General features: G+C 41.0%; 1 protein-coding gene across 2 annotated transcripts; it reads left to right on the forward strand.

Moving 5' to 3' along the window:
- The first annotated feature begins 5720 nt into the window (after positions 1 to 5720).
- On the forward strand, positions 5721 to 9314 carry LOC135679193 (NADP-dependent glyceraldehyde-3-phosphate dehydrogenase-like). Of its 2 annotated transcripts, XM_065192677.1 has the most exons (9): positions 5721 to 6011; positions 6586 to 6779; positions 6857 to 6985; positions 7189 to 7308; positions 7415 to 7551; positions 7656 to 7811; positions 7953 to 8331; positions 8729 to 8845; positions 8952 to 9314. In XM_065192677.1, the coding sequence occupies exons 1-9, from the start codon at positions 5864 to 5866 to the stop codon at positions 9063 to 9065; spliced, it is 1494 nt and encodes a 497-aa protein (XP_065048749.1). In that variant the 5' UTR covers positions 5721 to 5863; the 3' UTR covers positions 9066 to 9314. The 2 variants fall into 2 exon arrangements, with proteins under 2 accessions (XP_065048749.1, XP_065048748.1); XM_065192676.1 differs by having other exon boundaries at positions 7656 to 8331.
- The last annotated feature ends 10754 nt before the right edge of the window (positions 9315 to 20068 follow it).

Here is a 20068-nt window from a genome sequence, read left to right on the forward strand (position 1 = left end):
TTCAACGATCCTCCTCCCGAACGAAGGAACTGGGATGAGCACCGGTTCTTGGCAGCCGACTGATCTGCACCGGTTCTTCAACGATCCTCCTTCAGGAACGACGGAACTGGGGAAAGCACCGGTCCTTGACCGCTAGCCACAATCGGTCGTACGATGGCAACTTCTCTGATTCCAGTCATGACCACGGCTTCCGCAACAAGTTCCAAGCCTACTGCGCAGCGCCAAGCAATTCGAGCCTCAATTGCTAGATCTTTTGCTCCACTCGTATCTTCACGTGATGACACTGCTGTTAAGCCTGGTGTATAAGTTGCAAACCACAATGGCAAATCGTTCAACAAATGTTGCTAATTATCTAAACAACATAAAGATTATCATCGATAACTTGACCTTGATAGATTATTCTCTTAATGATGTAGAAGTTACTATTCATAACTATTCATATCCTTAATGACCTAAGGGACGAGAACAAGAAACTAATAGTAGCAATACGGGCATATAATTCACCAGTGTCATTCGAAGAACTCTATGATAAGTTGATTGACTTCGAGATATATCTTAAGCGTAAGGACAATTTGCCAAGATCATCCATCACAACTAAGTCAATCAAAAATCTATGAGGAGGGGCAATCAGTATAACAAGACTATCAACAAATTTTTGACCAAGATGTCTCCTGAACCTTTGAGCTCCAACCAAACCATCCCTCTTCCATATCATCAATATTTTAGTCACAGCAACCAAGGTGCCTACTTTAATAATCCTAGCGCCCTTAATACACAAACCAACAAAGAGTCGTCGATAAAGTCGATCACTCTACAATGGTCTGTCGATCTCGACCCAAACTTCTTGCACATTCACATTGGCCTCAAGCAAATCTCACAAATACTCCAAACACTACTGATTATAATTGGATCATGGACTCTGGCGCATCCCACCACATTACCTCTGATCTATAAAACTTGTCGATCCACAACAACTATAATGGACATGACGACATCATCATCAATGACGGTAAAGGATTTCCTATTACTCATACTGATTCAACAATGTTTAATTCACCTACCACAACTTTTATACTCGATGATGTTTTATATACACCTCATATTAAACGAAATCTCAATTCCGTTTCTCAATTTTGCAAACAAAATAATACCTCTATTGAATTCTTTCCTAACTCTTTTCTTATCAAGGATTTGAACACTGGGGCATCCTTGGTCTAAGGTCAGAGTAAGGACAATGTTTATGAATGGCCGTCAGTTCCATAAATCAAACAACCCACTATTTACTCGTCAGTGGTAACTCCAATATATGTGGCATCGTCGTCTCGGACATCCCTCCCTCTCTATCCAAAATAAATTACTTTCTCATTATTCTCTTTCTACTCCCATAAATAATAGCATTTATTGTAATACTTATCCCAGTAATAAAAGTCATAGACTCCCTTTTGGCACTTCCTTCATATCATATTCTAAATCATTTAAAATTATTTATACTAATGTTTGGGGTCTTACTCCCGTCACTTCCTTTGATAAGTTTAGATTTTATATTATTTTTGTAGACTATTTTACTAAGTACACGTGGATTTACCCTCTCGGTCATAAACCAGAAGCTTTACCAATCTTCACCAACTTTAAAGAGCTGGTCGAAAACTTCTTTCAGTCTACAATTAAAACAGTATACTCTGATGGTAGGGGCGAATATCAAGCCCTCACATCCTATCTCTCAACCTGTGGCATCCAACACTTTAAGTCACCCCTATACACTCCTCAACTAGTTGGCTCTGTTGAATGCAAACATCGACATATCGTAGAAACTGGTCTCACACTTCTACATCAAGCCTCCATGCCAGTAACATTTTGGTCTGCAGCCTTTCAAACTACCATCTACCTTATTAATTGTCTGCTCACTCTAGTTTTCTAATACAATTACTCCTACAATATATTGTAATAATGTTGGAGCTACCTACTTATGTGTCAATCCAATGTTCCACTCACACATAAATACATTGCCATCGATTTTCACTTTGTGCGAGATCAAGTTGTTAGACATTAACTTCGTGTCTCTCATGTACATATGGCTAATCAACTAGCAGACTTATTCACGAAGCCTCTAGCCCATAAACTATTTTTATTGCATCGATCCAAGATTGGTATCCTTGATAGGAGCTCAATCTTGCGGGGGCATGATAACAGAGAGATTTTCTCAACTGCACGAGGAAATCTTGATACTCAATTGAGGAAATCATCTCTTTCATCATGTATAAATAGGCACCATATGATACTAATTGAAATGTGTTTTTTTTTTTTTTCTACCATTTCACTCTTCGCTTTCTCATTTACCATCCTATATGTTTTGGCTCTGTCATTTTAGATTGCTGATAGGTTATTTATCTACTTCATTGCCTATATAGCAAATCAGCTTGCATTACATTTTCCTTGACGCCCAAAATTTTTTTACATGTTATGAATCATTGAAATAAATGCATGCTTAATTTTTTTATAATTTGATATGTGATGTTAGCCCGACATTTAAGGTATATGTGTTTTAGAATGAAAAACTTTTTTTTAATATATATAACCATCTCTACTCAAGATTAAGTTCTATCTAGATTTCAAAGTTTTAGAGCTGATGAGGTAAGATGATCAAGGACATGAAGAGTTGAAATCTTGAAAGCTTGTCCTTAATCACAATTATCCCCCATTGCATAGGGAATGATCAATGTGAATAGTCATATTTACTCGATCATGATAACTATCTTTAATATTTCAGTCCCTACATCTTAAAAGGTTATATTAATATTTTTATAATTATGAAAGTGAAACATCTAAATTCATTCATCCTAGTGATGTCAGTTTAAGTAATTTTAACGTTAATACCATTGGGGATCATAAGTGGTTGTTATGGATGAGGAGAGCGATACAGCTCGGCAACTACGTCGATGTCGATGTAGATACAGAACAACTCTCACCTCTTATCGTTACTCTACTCATCCACAATAATCACCTACGACTCCCAATAGTATCGTCATCTACCACTATCGATGTTGTCTATCATTATTAACTAGAATATTAAAATTATCTTCTTTATCCTTTATTTTCATATTTTTATTCATAAAATCGATAATATTAAGATAAATGGATCTAGATGTTTCACTTAATTAGCCCGATGAAAAACAGTTGCTCTAAATAGTTTGAAAGATTTTGGGACATATAAAAACAAGGCTTTAACTAAAAGGTGGCTTTGTTATAATTATTTCATGGGTAACTAAAAGTATAGGACACAATTATGGAAAAGAATGATGCTCATCTTGCTTGTGAAATTATGATGATGTTCTTATTTTAATTCACACCTTACATGTGTATCACATCATTCATCTTCAACTTCCAAGCTTGATTGGTGTTAGCTGGGATAGTCTCCCTCTCAACCACTGGATTAATTGGTTTTCTATTTACTTTGATGGAACTTTTGTTACCAGTTTTGATTTCTCGTGAAATATGTAGCAGTTCATGGTTAGATACCCGTACTTCAATACTATATTCTGCTCCTCTCATTTCATTAGTAAAAGCCACCTTCACTTTCTTAAAGATAATTGAGTTTGTGAAATTTTTGTTCTTATATGTAGCAAAGGAACAAAGACAGGAAGAAGGAGAAAGTCAAACAGGTGGCATGGCCCATCAAAAGAGAGAAAGGAACAATGAGATCATCACATGACCATATAAACAAACAAATAAACACCCAATCCTTGTTCCTTGCAATCTTGTGGTTGATGCTCACTGTGCTGGCATCCTTGACCACTCCGATCCTCTCCTGCCTGCATCCACTCAATGTGTTTCTACCCCATCAGAAGAGATGCCATCCACTGCTTTAATCCTTGCCTTCCCCAACAACTTCCGATTGTGGTGGCGAGCGAGTCCATGATCCATTCTCCTGCAATAATTCCATGTCCTTGTGTGTTCTTGTGGCTGAGCTTAAAGCATGCGCATTGCCTTCTGTGAACCACCGTTGGAGCACAGCTCTCCGACAACAACAGGTGTGTTTTCAGTAACAGATGGCATCATCGGATGAATACGGAGGTAGATGACTGATGTATCGCTTCACGTGCCTAGCGGTTGGTTCTTCCCTTCATCGTGAAGCTTCTCCAATTTGAACGACCTCAAGTGTAGCAGCATCCACAGTGAAAGCTGTTCGACTTCACCATTCAAAGATGTCAGTTCCAAGCAAGGAAATTAAGGAAAGCATGATCATTGTTACTTCTTTAACCTCATAAGTAATTCACATGGTTTGCTACATACACTTGTGAATGAATTCTCTCATCTTTTACTTCTCTAGCATCTTCTTCATGTTGATCTCTCCACCGACCCCCACTGCATAACTCAGTTGACAGGAGTGCCTCTCTTGTACGTGTGTCTTGAATAAATGATGGTCCAGTAGGGCAACGAAAATTAAGAGCCATGGAAATGGAATCGGATGCACCTTCCCATAGAGTGGGAGTTCCAACAACTCTGATGGAAGCTTCCACACCTAACCATCGCCTCGTTGCTCATCTTTGAGGCAAAGAACTTGGAAAGCAGTGGTACCGGTTAACTCAGACTGCAAACCATTATGAAGATGCTTCAAAGAAAAGGAATCAGAGCGCATTGTTAATTGCTGTGTGTTCTCTGAAAACGAGCACAATGCTTAGGATATTCTTGCAGACTTCTCCAAGAGGTGCACTTCCATGCAGCCAAGTTACAGCAGATGCCTTTGAATCAGTTACCATCTCTGTAGCTTCATTTTTACTCCTCCAAAACCTTGGAAAGACTAATATGTCGCACGGAGACGTCAAGTGTGACTTAATCTTCCAAGGAAGAAGACCTCCGCCCATGCGTTTACAACCACCAACTGCTCAGAGAGCAGTCATGGTGATGCCAGGCATCATCAATACACAACTGCGGGAGTTGGCAGCCACCCCAACAGTCCATCCCTCCACCAAACCGCCGCATGATCACCACCTGTCTCCTCCCTTGCTCCCCTTCGCCTGACCTTCTCACCTCTCTGTCCTTCCGCTCCATCACCGGCGGACAAACCAAAGACATCAACCTCCACAGAGTTAACTCCAAGTAGGTCTCCATTATTGGATCGCACATGCAGAAGCTGTTGGACGGAATTTGGATGGAAAATATATTCGAATACATCAATATGTGGAGTAAATTGCTAATGAAATATATTATGTATTTCGTAAAATGGAATATAAAAACTTAAATTAAGCATCGGCATTAGATTTTAATAAAGTTTCTATCTTGATTAATAATGCGCCAATGTGATTAAGACATGAGTAATTAATTGATGGGTTAGATTTGGGTGGAACTGCCTGCCCTCCATAATGAGCCACACAACCTTTCGTCCAAGCGCTCCTCCTGCAGCGCCGTTAATACTGTTAATTAACTACCAGTAGTGGCGCAAGCCGCTAATGGATGTGCCCACAGGCGGGTGGGCCCACGAGAGTTCTGTGGCGAGCGGGGGGCGGCCCGGGCGCCACGTCGCCTGCGCGGGAGGCAAGGGCGGATACGTAGTTCCCGCCATACAACGGTGTCGAACTCGTATCCCTCCCCGGGGAGGAGTGACCCGCGGCCGCGCTGCTCGCGTCGTTTTCCGTGCGACCAACCGAACTGATGGGAACCGTGGTCCACCTCGCCCTCGGTGAGTCGTGGCTCTCGTCGCCTCTATATATTCCTCTCGGCCCAGCCTTGGTGTTCACCGCTTCGCCTCCCTATCAAGCTCTTCTTCATCACACGCTCGCGTTCGCTCCTTGCTCGCTCGGCGCTGATCCCGGTGGTGGTGGGAGAGAGGAAGAGGGAAGCAGCTACTGCCGGTGGTGGGGCGGTCATGGCGGGGACGGACGTGTTCACGGAGATCGTTGATGGGAAACAGGTCTACAAGTACTACGCGGACGGCGAGTGGAAGAAGTCCGCCTCCGGGAAGGCCGTCTCCATCGTCAATCCCACCACCCGGCAGACTCAGTACAAGGTCCAAGGTGGAGTGTTTTGCTCTTGAAGCTTGTCGTTCGTTGTCGTGTCTAGGCATCTGAATCGGAGATTTTTGTTCGCATCGAGTTCTTGAGCGATGGATCTAATTTGTTTGTCTCTCTCGAGATCGAATATTTACACAGCAAGAGAGCAACCACCGGACTTACAGATTTGATGAGGTTTTCGTTTTTTCTAAGATTGCTTCTTCTTTTCTTCTTTAATTTTAGCTTTCTCGTATTCGAGACTAAAAACTCACAAACAAATGGAGGCTTTACTAATTTGTCGCATAAAAAATTGATCCTTTCTGGGATTCGAGGCTGTGATTCTCAGTACAAAATTCGTTAAACTCTCTTTTTTTTGTCTGTCTGCATCCCCTGCTTTCCCCTGATTCAAGTTTACTTTGGTTTTGATGCATCTCAAATGAGGATAATTAACCCATATAAAAATATAATATGTTTTCGTTTAGAATCTTTTACTGTAAGGCTATGAGAATCGCAAAACTCACATGCGTCATTCGTTTCCATTGTGGTTCCATCTTCTTCATTGTTTTCCTCTGTTTGGTCGACTGGGTGTTTGGAACAGCATGCACGCAGGAGGAGGTGAACAAGGTGATGGAAGCTGCAAAGGCAGCGCAAAAGCTGTGGGCGCGGACACCGTTGTGGAAGCGGGCGGAGCATCTCCACAAAGCGGCAGCGATCCTCAAGGAGCACAGGGCCCCCATAGCCGAGTGCCTCGTCAAGGAGATTGCCAAGCCTGCGAAGGATGCCGTCACCGAGGTAAATTGGCGTGTTCTCTTCTTCTTCTTCTTCATGGCCATAGCTATGTTATTTCATGTTGTGTGGTTACTTTGAAGGTGGTAAGATCAGGGGATTTGGTGTCATACACAGCAGAGGAAGGCGTTCGGATACTCGGAGAGGGCAAACTCTTAGTCTCAGATAGCTTCCCTGGTAATGAGCGCAGCAAGTACTGCCTCAGTTCCAAGGTAATTATTATTCTGTGTTCTCTTTCTTTTGGTTTTGTTAGTGACACTGAACTAAGTCAAACGAACAGAACATTTAGCAATGCAGAAAAAAGAGAAATAGAACATAGCTTGAATTCCTTATGTTTTTGTACATACAGTTCTTATGTTCTGTGATAACACAAGGAAGAACAACACATTCTGATCTTGAAATTGTTTTGTTGTAGGTTCCTCTTGGTGTTGTATTAGCTATCCCTCCCTTTAATTATCCTGTGAATTTAGCGGTCTCTAAAATTGCCCCTGCGCTAATCGCCGGCAACTCGCTGGTGCTCAAGCCTCCAACTCAGGTATATATAATTAACCGCTTGTGCAATCAGAAATGCTTTTCTTCGAGTTTTTGAGATTAATCTCGCAAATTTCATGAAGCAGCTTCATCTGTTACTTCTTGACCAGGGTGCAGTTGCTGCTCTTCACATGATACAATGCTTTCACCTTGCTGGTTTCCCAAAGGGCCTGATCAGCTGTGTCACCGGCAAAGGATCCGAAATAGGTGACTTTCTAACGATGCACCCCGGAGTAAATTGCATAAGGTAATAGCATACTGGAGATACTAGCTCAAACAATTTCTTTTCCCTTTTGCCGTATTAATCTCCTAAAGGCCTTGATCATGAAAATTCTGTGCTTCTGATGACAGCTTCACCGGAGGTGATACCGGAATTGCCATTTCAAAAAAGGCTGGAATGATCCCTTTACAGATGGAACTCGGTGGAAAGGATGCGTGCATTGTGCTTGAAGATGCTGATCTCGACTTGGTTGCCTCAAATATAGTGAAAGGAGGTTACTCTTACAGGTCATGCAATCAGAGAACAATCTTGGTTAATGTTCATATGTGTTTTGTTGAACGTCTCTTGATTTACTCGACATGTTGCAGCTTCTATTTCTCTTGTTTCATCCATCCAGTCTCAAATTGCTTTACTTTTGTTCATCACAGTGGTCAAAGATGCACAGCTGTTAAGGTAGTTCTAGTCATGGAATCAGTAGCTGATGCTGTCGTGGAGAAAGTGAAGTCTAAAATGGCAAAACTATCGGTCGGATCACCGGAGGACGACTGCGACATCACTCCGGTTGTATCAGAATCTTCGGCAAATTTCATAGAAGGATTGGTGATGGATGCAAAGGAAAAAGGAGCCACATTTTGCCAGGAGTACCGGAGGGAAGGAAATCTCATCTGGCCATTGCTACTTGATCATGTCCGGCCTGATATGAGGATTGCTTGGGAAGAACCCTTCGGACCTGTCTTGCCTGTGATCCGGATCAGCTCTGTTGAGGAAGGCATCCACCATTGCAATGCCAGCAACTTTGGCCTCCAGGTATTGCAATTGGTCTAATTTGACAGACCTCACAGACACTTTGCTGCTCATGCTTGATTAGTACTAAAATAATGGTGACAATGATCTCCATAAACTGTTATATCAATGTGTTTCCAAATATCAGCATGAAAATTTTGTCATAGCTTTCCATGAACACTTTGCTGCTCATGCTTGATTTGCCAATGAAAATGACAATTACATTCTCAGAAAAGAAAATGGCAGCCCTCTTCATTAGGAAGAGTAATGCTGTGCCGGATCAACATATCTTGCTAAAGATAAATCCAAAGTAATGCATCTTTCACTTGCTTAAGAGTCAGTCAAGCAGTTTGATATCTGAATTAATGAAGAGATTTACTATTCTTTTAAACTGCTTGGGACTGACTTCTATTTGTCACAGGGATGCGTCTTCACAAGAGACATCAACAAAGCGATACTGATAAGCGACGCTATGGAGACGGGAACTGTTCAGATAAATTCGGCCCCAGCTCGAGGACCTGACCATTTCCCCTTCCAGGTAATTGCAATCTTTCTGAGATAGCAGTTGTGTGATGAACTAGTAGATTTCCTTGGTCTGCACCATGATCGCGTGGCAACTCCGATTTCTGCTGTCTCTGTTTCAGGGCTTGAAAGACAGTGGCATCGGTTCACAAGGGATTACTAACAGTATCAATATGATGACGAAGATCAAGAGCACTGTTATCAACCTACCGTCTCCATCTTACACCATGGGTTGAAAGATCTGGTAGGCTATAGTGCAGCTGTTAAATAAGTATCAGAAAATATATGAGCTCAGTTAAGTTTGCATATTGGCTTTCATCTGTAATGAAAAACAAATGTAAAATGGCATGTTTGCCATATCTAGCAATGATGAACTGAAAATGCAAATTCATGGATAATTTTCTTTTGTGGAGGATAAATTCTCACTCTTTTTATGTTCTAAGATTTGATGAAAATTGTAAAAGATCATTGGTTTGGTGGTCTCACTTCTCATGAATTATGCATGAGGTTTGTTAACCTATTTATGATATTTGACAACTCGCTATTTCATTTGTGATATTCTTATAAGGGTTTTTAATTTCATACCATACCATTCGATACGGGTGGTATGTACCGATCCGTCAGCTTATCGGTACATGGATCGTCTGCTATCGTCCAGTATCAAAATTTTGGTTTTGTATCGAGCGATACGAGACTATACCTGGAGATAACGATCGAAATTTCAATTGTTACCGACCTGTACTAGGTAGAATCAATCAATTTCGATTATTATCAATCTGTACCGAACGGTAACATTCGAAATCGACTATTACAAATTCATAAAGGTTTTCAAACGATCAATTTAATACAAATTGAACTGCTTACAAAAAGTGACCTAATGATAAAACGCTCCCTAACAAGCCTAATGTTAGCACCATGTAAAGAATTATTACCGTGCTTGTTGAGTCTAACTCTGCTGATTCTCTCTCTCGTATTCTTGAAGTTCTGAAAAGAAGATATTGATTTCAGATTATACCCCTTATATACTCAATTTGATTTAACTTGCTTTTCTCTGGATTTCTCGTCTACTCAGGAGCTCCGTTGGAAGTATTGAAAAGAGAGCTTTGGCTTATATATTGGTATCAGATTCAACTTATTGTCTTGTCTTGTCCGTCGGCTTTGGAATTTACGTTGGAGGCAACTTAAAAGATTTTTAAATCATTTCCTCTCTTTTTTTCAATTAATTTCACTCTCGTACTTTCTTAAACTTATTTTTATTTACAATCTTTCTCTAATTCTTACGTGTTCATTTTCCTAAACTCAACAAAATAATGATTTATGAATTGAATCAATTATAAAACTAATTTGGAATGATTAAACAGAAAAACTTTTTAATCATATATGAATTATTTTTTTATATTTTTATTGATTTATGAGATGACTAAGTGTGATGTATGACTTAATGTCTAATATATTGTTTGATATGCTTTTGATGGTATAATAATATTAATTAAAAAATAATTAAGATATTTAATATTATGATTAACATGTTAATATTGATTTATTCAAAATTAAACACTTAATAGGTAAAATATTTATATTTCATGCATATTAAGTACCGGATCATATGTTTGTGATGGTATAATAGGTTTAATTAGATTTTAATTAAGTTTTTTAATGCTACGATTAGTAATTTTAATGATGATTTAATCAAAATTTGATCGATATTGGATTAATTAAATGTCTTTAATATTTATTAGTAGGTGTTTGATATATTTATACTATTGAAAGAAAAATAATTATTAGGTAATTAAATATGTTAATAGTCTAATTAATGTATCTAATGATGATTTCATCATAATTTAATGGATAATAATTACATATTCTTTTATGTGTTTCACATGTTTATGGTGGTAAAATAGGTTTTATTAGGTTTCAATAAAGTATTTTAATACTATAATTAGTGGTTTAAATAATAATTTAATCAAAATTTAGGTCAACTCAATTTCTTTACTCTCTATTAGGGTATTTGACATATTTATAGTATTGAAAAAGAAATAATTAGTAGATAATTAACTATGTTAATTATATAATTAGTGTAGCTAATAATGATTTCATCATAATTTGACCTATATTAGATCAAAATTATGTATTTAATACTTCTTTTATGTGTTTAACATGTTTATGATGATAAAATAAAGTTAATTAGGTTTTAATAAAATTTTTAATATTATGATTAGTAATTTTAATGATGATTTAATTAAATTAGATCAATATTGGGTCAATTAACTGACTTTAATACATATTAAGGTACTTGATATGTTTATATCTTGTTTAATTTAAATTTGGTAGAAACATGACACCAAAGAAACAGTCATATAATGACGCTTGGGTTTATGCTCGAAAGATGAATGGAAACCATTATTATTGGTAATGTATTTATTGTGACTGTATTAACAAAGGTGGAGGATGATGGGAAACCTTAATAGAGCATCATATATGCAGCAGAAGAATAGAAAAATAAAATAGGTTCCCATAGTTTTAATATTGGATCATCGTGCGAAGATTGATGCACAAAAAATCTCCATAATAATATTAAGCTGGTCATGAGTTGCACTTATCATAACTTTTTCTGACTCAGTGAATGATTATCTCCATAATAATTCACTCGACTTATCGATTATGAACGTACTAGGTCACTATGTTATAATAATTCACTCAACTCATCGATTATGAATGTACTAGGTCATTACGTCATACTAGGCCACTATGCCATAATAATATAAGGGCTTATTGGATATCCAATAAATAAGAGCTCCAACGGATATCTCATATCTGAATCTCTACTCGTTGCAACACCTAATATATGTATGTGACCCTCTAGGCCCAATATTGAGCAGTCGCACTTATTATAACTCCTTCTAACCTAATAAATTATTATCTATATAATAATTTACTCGACTCATCGATTATGAACGTACTAGACTACTACGCCATAATCCCTAGACGATACAGAGTGATCCAATCCATTAGACTTGTTTATCCTTAGTTTATGTATATCTATAGTCTCTTATTCATCTAATATCCTAGAAACTGTATACCGAGCATTGTGCTATTAGGCCCATACGGAATCTACTCGAATCTCACTCTAATCAGATTCTTCTGGAGATCTCCTTCTCTCTCAATCGAATAACCCTAGCTAGGGATTTACTTGAGGAAGAACACATATGATATTATTCTCATAACACCGAGAGTAGATGATCCTCTATCGATACTAAATTGCCCTCGTAAGGTTGGCTATCACTTCCGATGACCAGATGTGCTAGATCTGAAACTTTCAAATCTATAAATCTAATATCAAAGAGTAGAGTACTCATACAAAACATCCTTGGTATCTCAAGTCCTAGGATCGGATACACAATTAGGACCATAGGACTATTATTTGATGAAGAGGCATTCTTAATCATCCAATATTCTGTGAATGGATCGATTAGTAAACTCATTCAATGAGCACCTATACTATATCCTTAGTGTCCTCACATGAACAACCATGAGACCAACTGTTGGTGTAAACAACTTTGAGCCGTGGCCTCGGGGCCGACGCGGCTCGGTTTGGGTCCGGACGACGGGGATCTCCCTAGGGTGTTCCTTGAACCCGTCGAGGTGGTCACGTGCAGTGTTCGATCGGGACGGCGTCGCCTGTTCCTCCGGGCAGGAACTCCTCGCTTGCATGTCTAGCCGGGACCTTCGGCTTCGCACCTGCATAAAGGTCGGACCGGGGTGCTCGGCCCGACCCCTCCGACGCTCAAGTCAGATGATGTGGAGGGGGTTTCAGATGAAGAAATATTTTTTGTGTCATCCCCCAGGCCCCCGTTCTGTTCGGAAGCGAGGGCTTTTATAAGGAAGTTTATTGTTGTTTGATGTGCCCGCTTGTAGGTGGCAGGCTGGTAGCGTCTGACATTAGTGTTAGCGTGGCATGAAGAACCGAGCCTGAGTAGGCATTAATGCGCCTCAACCGGTGTTCTGGTCCGTTTGATCGGGTGCTGTCGCGTCGATCGAGGCGTGAGGCGTCGGCTGACGTCAGCCAAGTCTTATCATAATTACTATCCTCATCATATTCCCCCCCGGAAAGAAGCTATGCGTCGGTCGTTGTAACGGGAGTCCGAGGCATGGCTTCAGTTTTCAAACGGGCTGGCCGCGCAGGCGCGGTCTCGGGGGGCGTGTAGCCAAGGAGCACGACGTAGGTGGGCTGGCCGCGCGGGTGTGTCTCGGGGGGCATGGAGCCGGGGGCATGATCCGAGGAGCACGGCGCAGGCGGGCTGGCCGCGCAGGTGTCTCGGGGGGCATGGAGCCGGGGGCATGATTCGAGGAGCAAGACGCAAACGGGCTGGCTGCGCAGGTGTGTCTCGGGAAGCATGGAGCCGAGGAGCACGACGCAGGCAGGTTGGCCGCGCAGGTATGTCTCGGGTAGCATGGGGTCGACGGCATGATCCGAGGAGCACGACGCAGGCGGGCTGGCTGCACAGGTATGTCTCGGGAAGCATGGAGCCGAGGAGCACGACGCAGGCGGGCTGGCCGTGTAGGTGTGGTCTCGGGCATCATACGGCTGAGGAGCATGACGCAGGCGGGCAGGCCACGCAGGCGTGGTCTCGGGCATCATGCGGCCGAGGAGCACGACGCAGGCGGGCATGCCACGCAGGCGTGGTCTCGCGCATCATGTGGCCGAGGAGCACGACACAGGCGGGCAGGTCGCGCAGGTGTGGTCTCGGGCCGAGGGGCATGACTCAGGCGGGCAGGCCGCGCTGAGGTGGCTTCGGTCGGTCTGTGGCCGAAAGATGCAGCTCAGGTGGGCAGGCTACCCTGAGATGGACTTGGCTGGTCTACGACCAACGGACATGACTCGGGTTGAGAGGTCGCCCTGGGGGGGGGGGCTCGGCAGTCTGCGGCCGAGGGATATGGCAAAGGCCGAGGGACACGACTCAGGCGGGCAGGCCGCGCTGAGGTGGCTCAAGCCGAGGGACACAGCACAGGCGGGCAGGCCGCGCTGAGGTGGCCTCGGGTAGTCTACGGCCGAGGGACGTGGCTCAGGCCAAGGGACACGGCTCAGACGGGCAGGCCGCGTTGAGGTGACTCGGCAGTCTATGGCCGAGGGATGCAACTCAGGTGGGCAAGCCGCCCTGAGGTGGGCTCGGTAGTCTTCGGCCGAGCCGTGTAGATTCAGAAGATTTTAAGCCGGGGCTAACCACGAGCCGAGAGGGGGTCAGGTAGATATTGGACCTTGGCTCGAAAGAGGCTGAGGCAGGGCTTAGATTTCTTTTCATGAGGACTACATCGGGTAGCCACCACGGGTGCTTGACCTCTCTTATGGAGCCCGCAGTCGGGGGCCGTCGCTTCTCCTCATGGCCGCCCAGGCCTCCGCGGCAATGTAATGGTTAGCCCACTGGAGCATCTCTGGCACCGTGGTGGGAGGTTGCTCCGCGAGGGACTAGAGGAATCTGGAAGGTCGCAGGCCTATCATAAACGCCTGCACTAACAGAAAGGGGTGAGTATCCGGCAGGCCCCGGATTTGCATGGTCAAACAATCCACAAAATGGGAGAGGGGCTTGTCCTCCCTTTGTTTGAGTCCGAGGAGTAGTGCCGCAGAAGGCTTCGGTCGTGCATAGGCCACGAAGTGGAGCTCGAAGTCCTTGACGAGTTTGTTGAAGAAAGTGATCGTTCCGGTCTTTAAGGCGTCGTACCACGCGTGGGCCGGCCCTCTCAGAGTGGTAGGGAACGCTCTGCACATCAAGGCATCAGAGGTTCCGCATAGCGCCATTTGGGCGTGAAAAGCAGCCACATAGTCCGCCGGGTCGGTGGAGCCATCGTAAGCGTCGAGAGACGGGAGCTGGAAGTCCGGGGGGACTGTCTGATCCCGTATCTCGGGCATGAAGGGAGACCCTTGGTGTTCGTCCTCCCCAAGCTCTCCCTTGGACCTACGAACCTCTTTCTGCACCTCGTGGAGTCGCTGGCTGACGAAGCACAACTGGGTCCGCAGATGGTCCAAAGAGAGTGCCTCGAAATCCGGGCAGGCGCTCGTGTTTGCCATCACTGGATCCCCGAGTGGGGTCGGTCGGACCCGAGGTGAAGTGGGGGGCTTCGGAAGCGTCGTGTGGGCCCGAATGGGCGGTTCGTATTGTCGTAGTGGTTGGACTACGGGTGGGTGCGCCGGTTGAGGAACGAGCGGGATGATGGTTTGCACCACATTCATCAGAGCTCGGACTTGACGGGCGAGGTCCTGAAAGGCCTCGGGTGACACGGGCGTCGAGTCGGCGGGGGCGCCGTCGGGCGGCGACAAACCCGGGTCGTTGAATATTTGCCAGTATCGTTCGGAGGTCGCGGCGGGGTGTTCGTCACGATGGCCTCCGTGCAGGGGATGTTCCCCTAAGGCGTCAGTCGGGTGCGACCTGTCAGCCGTGGGCTCATCTGAGCCGCTCGGGTGATCACCCGACATTCTGAGCCCTCCTTCTAGTGCCAAATGTTGGTGTAAACAACTTTGAGCCATGGCCTCGGGGCCGACGCGGCTCGGTTCGGGTCCGGACGACGGGGATCTCCCTGGGGCGTTCCTCGAGCTCGCCGAGGTGGTCGCGTGCAGTGTCCGATCGGGATGGCATCGCCTATTCCTCCGGGCAGGAACTCCTCGCTTGCGTGTCCAGCGGGGACCTTCGACTTCACACCTGCATAAAGGTCGGGCCGGGGTGCTCGGCCCGACCCCTCCGACGCTTAAGTCAGATAATGTGGAGGGGGTTTCAGATGAAGAAATATTTTTTGTGTTATCCCCCCAGGCCCCCCGTTCTGTTCGGAAGCCAGGGCTTTTATAATGAAGTTTACTGTTGTTTGATGTGCCCGCTTACAGGGGGCAGGCTGGTAGCGTCTGACATTGGTGTTAGCGTTGCGTGAAGAACCGAGCCTGAGTAGGCGTTAATGCGCCTCGGCTGGTGTTCTGGTCCGTTTGATCGGGTGCTATCGCGTCGATCGAGGCGTGAGGCGTCGGTTGACGTCAGCCGAGTCTTATCGTAATTACTATCCTCATCACCAGCCGCCTTCATCATATAGATGGGTATATAGCATATCGATCTGTTCGACTATCTCAATATCCTTCTTGAGTAACCTATGACCGAAAATTTTTAGGGTTTGCGTTTATAAGAGAATTGATCTCATTATTATGATCCAATTCTCATTGCATAGATCCAAGGACATCACAATATATGTAATTAGTAATATAAAGTAAAATAATACCAATAATAATAATAAGTAAAAAGACTATGTAGCATTTAATACATATCATCACTCACGTGATTAGCTTGCAAGGCACCTATAATTAGTAGAGGAATCATATATAGGTGAAGATACATTTGAATGATGAATATCCTAATGTTGTAAAATGCAAGAAGGTTCCAACAAAGGTCCATAAATTATTCATAAATAAGTTACAAGAAGCAAAAGAAGATACAATAAAAAAAAAAAGAGCTAAAGAAGAATACTGTATGGCTACACAAGAACCGGTTTATGATTACTATGAGGGTCACAATGATGAAATCGACCCAAATCTCATAGCTAGTATTCCTGTATCATTGGAGCATCAACATATGTACAATGAAGCAATAAGGCATCGACATCCTAACTCACAATAGGAGCATGGTAGTGGTAGTGGAATTCAAAGGCTAACCAGTATGAGGCAACCAACTACCCCTCCTCAATTAAGTCATACAAGTAGTATGAGACATGGTGGACTCTATAGTTTTATAAGATGACTTGGCAAGAGATCCACACTAGATATTATTGATATTATTCCACAAGTCTATCCTCCACGACAATAAAACAGACACATATTGATAATGTATATATAAAAGAAAAAGAATGAGATAATGGGTAAGTAATTTTAAAATGATTCAACTTCTATACGATTCTAACAAACACAGCCCAAGGTACATATTACCATATTATGATCTCCTCTATTCAAAAGACATGATTCAACCTCTAACAGTAAGGGAGATCCACGATGTGTATTTAGATGAGGATGTAACAGAACTAAAAGATTAGTTTAAATCTTTCAAAAGACAATGAGACGAATATGGGGTGACACTGATGTGTAACAATTGGACACGGCCAACAAGAATGTGTATCAATAATTTTCTTATTTATTGTAATAGAGGGTAGTATTTCATAAGTAAATTAATGCTTCTAACAAGATTCAAGATATAGACTATATTGAAAACTTGATGGACACCATAGTAGAGCAGATTAGACAATAATATATTGTCCAAATAATCACCGATAATGGAGCAAATTTTAATATGGTCAATTTACAATTAGTGGAAGAAAAAATATTATTTTGGGCCGTATGTATAACTCATTACATGGATCTAATACTAAAGGATATTGATGGGTGAGCTAGCTTCAGTCAGCAAATGTATAGCTCAAGCATAGTCAATTATAAAGTTTATATATAATCATCATTTGGTCCACTCTTTGATGCAAAAGTACATAAGATACTCTGACATGAAGTCACTTGATTTATTGCTAATTTTATTATTTTAAAGTCATTACAACAAAAGAGGCAGGGCTTTAAGGTAATGATCACCTCACAAGAATGGTCTAATTCTATGTATTCGAGATTGAGTGATGGAAAGAAGATGGAAAAGACCGTTCCTTCTTCTAGACTGTGGGAGACCATAATTAAAATCATAAAAAGTATGGAACCACTTTATATTATCCTCTATAAGATCAAGATAGATAAGCATCTACATATGCCTTATCTTAAATATGTATTGATTATAACAAGAGAGGAGGTCAGGAAAGTATTCAAAGATGATTTTAAGACCGACTAATACTTATATATCATTGATTGTAGGACTAAAGTTTATATAGACCAAGATATTCATAATACAGATAAATTCATATTCAGTATAATTTAATTTATAATTTTTTATTATATAAATTTTTTACTAATAAAATTATGTCATGCAATGTATTATATAAACCGGGCTATTCAATTTTAGTATACTCTTGGAACGTAAAATGATTTATTAATAGCACTAAGAAATATTACATATCAACTCTTACCAAACATTGTTGATGTAGCTAGTGATATTTATAGAGGGTCGATTATTCCAAAATATAATTTGTTCATTCTCTGTTATAATATGGATTATGGTGAGAAAAAAAATACATATATTGATTATCAATTATATTTAATATTAATTATTTATTATGTTAATAAAATCTTATTTATATCTTTTTGTAGTTAAGTGGTGGCTACAATTTGGAGGGGACACACTATATTTAAGAAAGGTTGTCTTTTGTATACTTTCACAAATGACGATATCTAGTAATTGCGAACATAATTGGTTAACGTATTGATTCACATAAACGTCCATAATTGGTTAACTTTCATATACCCACTATAACATGCAACTAAGATTATGGTATGCCGAGCTAGACAAAAAGCTAGAAAAACTAAAGATTGATCCCATCGACCTTCATTTCTACAATAAAAATTTAGAGCCAATGTTATAATGGGTTGAAATGACAGAGAACCATAAGAATCCTATACTTGATGAGGTAAGAGATCATTAACGTCCTTCGTATTTTATTACTAAGGTAATAGAATAATAAAAAGCACTTCCCTAATAGGAGAAAAATCGTCCTTAGTCAAAACATGATGGAAGGAGCCAAACAAGATCGAATAAAACTACTCTAGGAGCTAAAAACACCCGACCGCCATAATTGTCCGCCTAATGTACAAAAGGCAAAGGCAAAGGGGGAAGCTGTAGCATTAACTACACTGTTGGAAAAAAATCGAGTCGGGTGATGAGACAATTTCGTAATCACATTCAACAACTAACTTAATCCAGAGACATGGTAGCAACATGAATAATAGTGCCTCGACTAATGATAGCAGTGACTTCAAGGAGTCGTTGGTCCCGTCTACATAATTTAAGAATGATACATGGACCGAGGAGCAATATTTTATACATACTACTCAAGATTTAGATTATGGAACTCGACAAGGTATCGATCGAGTTTATGCACCGAAGGGAAAGGAGAAGCCAGTGGATGATTTTTAACAGATGAGATAGAGCCTATACGATGTAGATACAAAACGAAACTCATCGTATTCACAACTATTATATTATGGAGAACTTATGGCTAACAATAGTACAGTGATAGTTGGTGTCATATTTCTTCGAGCAATAGTATGACATAAAGCAGCAAATTAGTAGTAAAATTAAAAGTTCTAACATTCACCAATATGTGCCTAAGGAGCCGCCTCGGACACATGCGATTCACGACGATCAACTTACAACCATCACCATATTGATGCACCAATGATATACAGTATATCAATACACTATGTCATAGGATCAATTTCAAGATTGAGTTCGGCAAACATATCATATCGATATAAATATATAAGATCAAAGACTCCAATCGACTACCCATGAAGGCCTACCGTTCGTTTTGATAGTAAAATCAAGTATATTACTTAATTCATTTCAATCTTAAAGTTTAAATTATATACAAAATAATCTAATAATTAAAATAATCTAATAATTCAAATATTTTTTTTAAATAATTTAATATTAATGGAAGGACAATGTAGAACTAACCGAGATTAGGAATCTTGCATAATATTACTTCTGAAAACCTAAAAAAATATATATGACATTATTTTTATTTAATTTACATTAGTTTTGCTAAAACTATACTAAATATATATTTATTTCGAACTTAAAAAATTTGATCTTAATTTTATCTATTTTTAAGTATTTTTAGAAAGTTTTATGCTTATTTTAAGCATACCACTTGATACATCCTAGCATATCACTCGATACGTCACTATCGAGTCATATCAAGCTTTGCTCGGTATGATATAAAATTAAAAACCTTGATTCTTATCTTATTTATTCAATTTTTTTTTTTTCAAAAATACAGTGAACTGAATCGATACGGGAGCAAAGGTAAAACAAGTATTCAAGATATCCTTCCCCATCACTCCATAGTATATATCCACAATGTAATTAGATATCTATTTAACATTCAACGACTTACACATGGAATTGTATCAACAAGATGCGAAAGTACAAAAAGTGATGCAAACTGCAAGCACCACACTCCATGATGGGTGCATTAAAAGCCACCTCCGTGCAAAATTTGATCTGAGGCAAGGAATCATTCGTACATATGATTCTAATTAATTAAGCATTTGACATTGCCAAGA

Source organism: Musa acuminata, chromosome BXJ1-7 (genome assembly GCF_036884655.1).
Source record: "Musa acuminata AAA Group cultivar baxijiao chromosome BXJ1-7, Cavendish_Baxijiao_AAA, whole genome shotgun sequence".
In the NCBI taxonomy this organism is placed as follows: Eukaryota; Viridiplantae; Streptophyta; class Magnoliopsida; order Zingiberales; family Musaceae; genus Musa; species Musa acuminata.

Bases quoted from the DNA above. Each gene is read 5' to 3' on its own strand.
- LOC135679193 (XM_065192676.1), top strand. From the start codon at position 5,864: ATGGCGGGGACGGACGTGTTCACGGAGATCGTTGATGGGAAACAGGTC. The intron at 6,012-6,585 runs GTGGAGTGTTTT...TGTTTGGAACAG, and splicing joins GACTCAGTACAAGGTCCAAG to CATGCACGCAGGAGGAGGTG. The intron at 7,552-7,655 runs GTAATAGCATAC...TTCTGATGACAG, and splicing joins CCCGGAGTAAATTGCATAAG to CTTCACCGGAGGTGATACCG.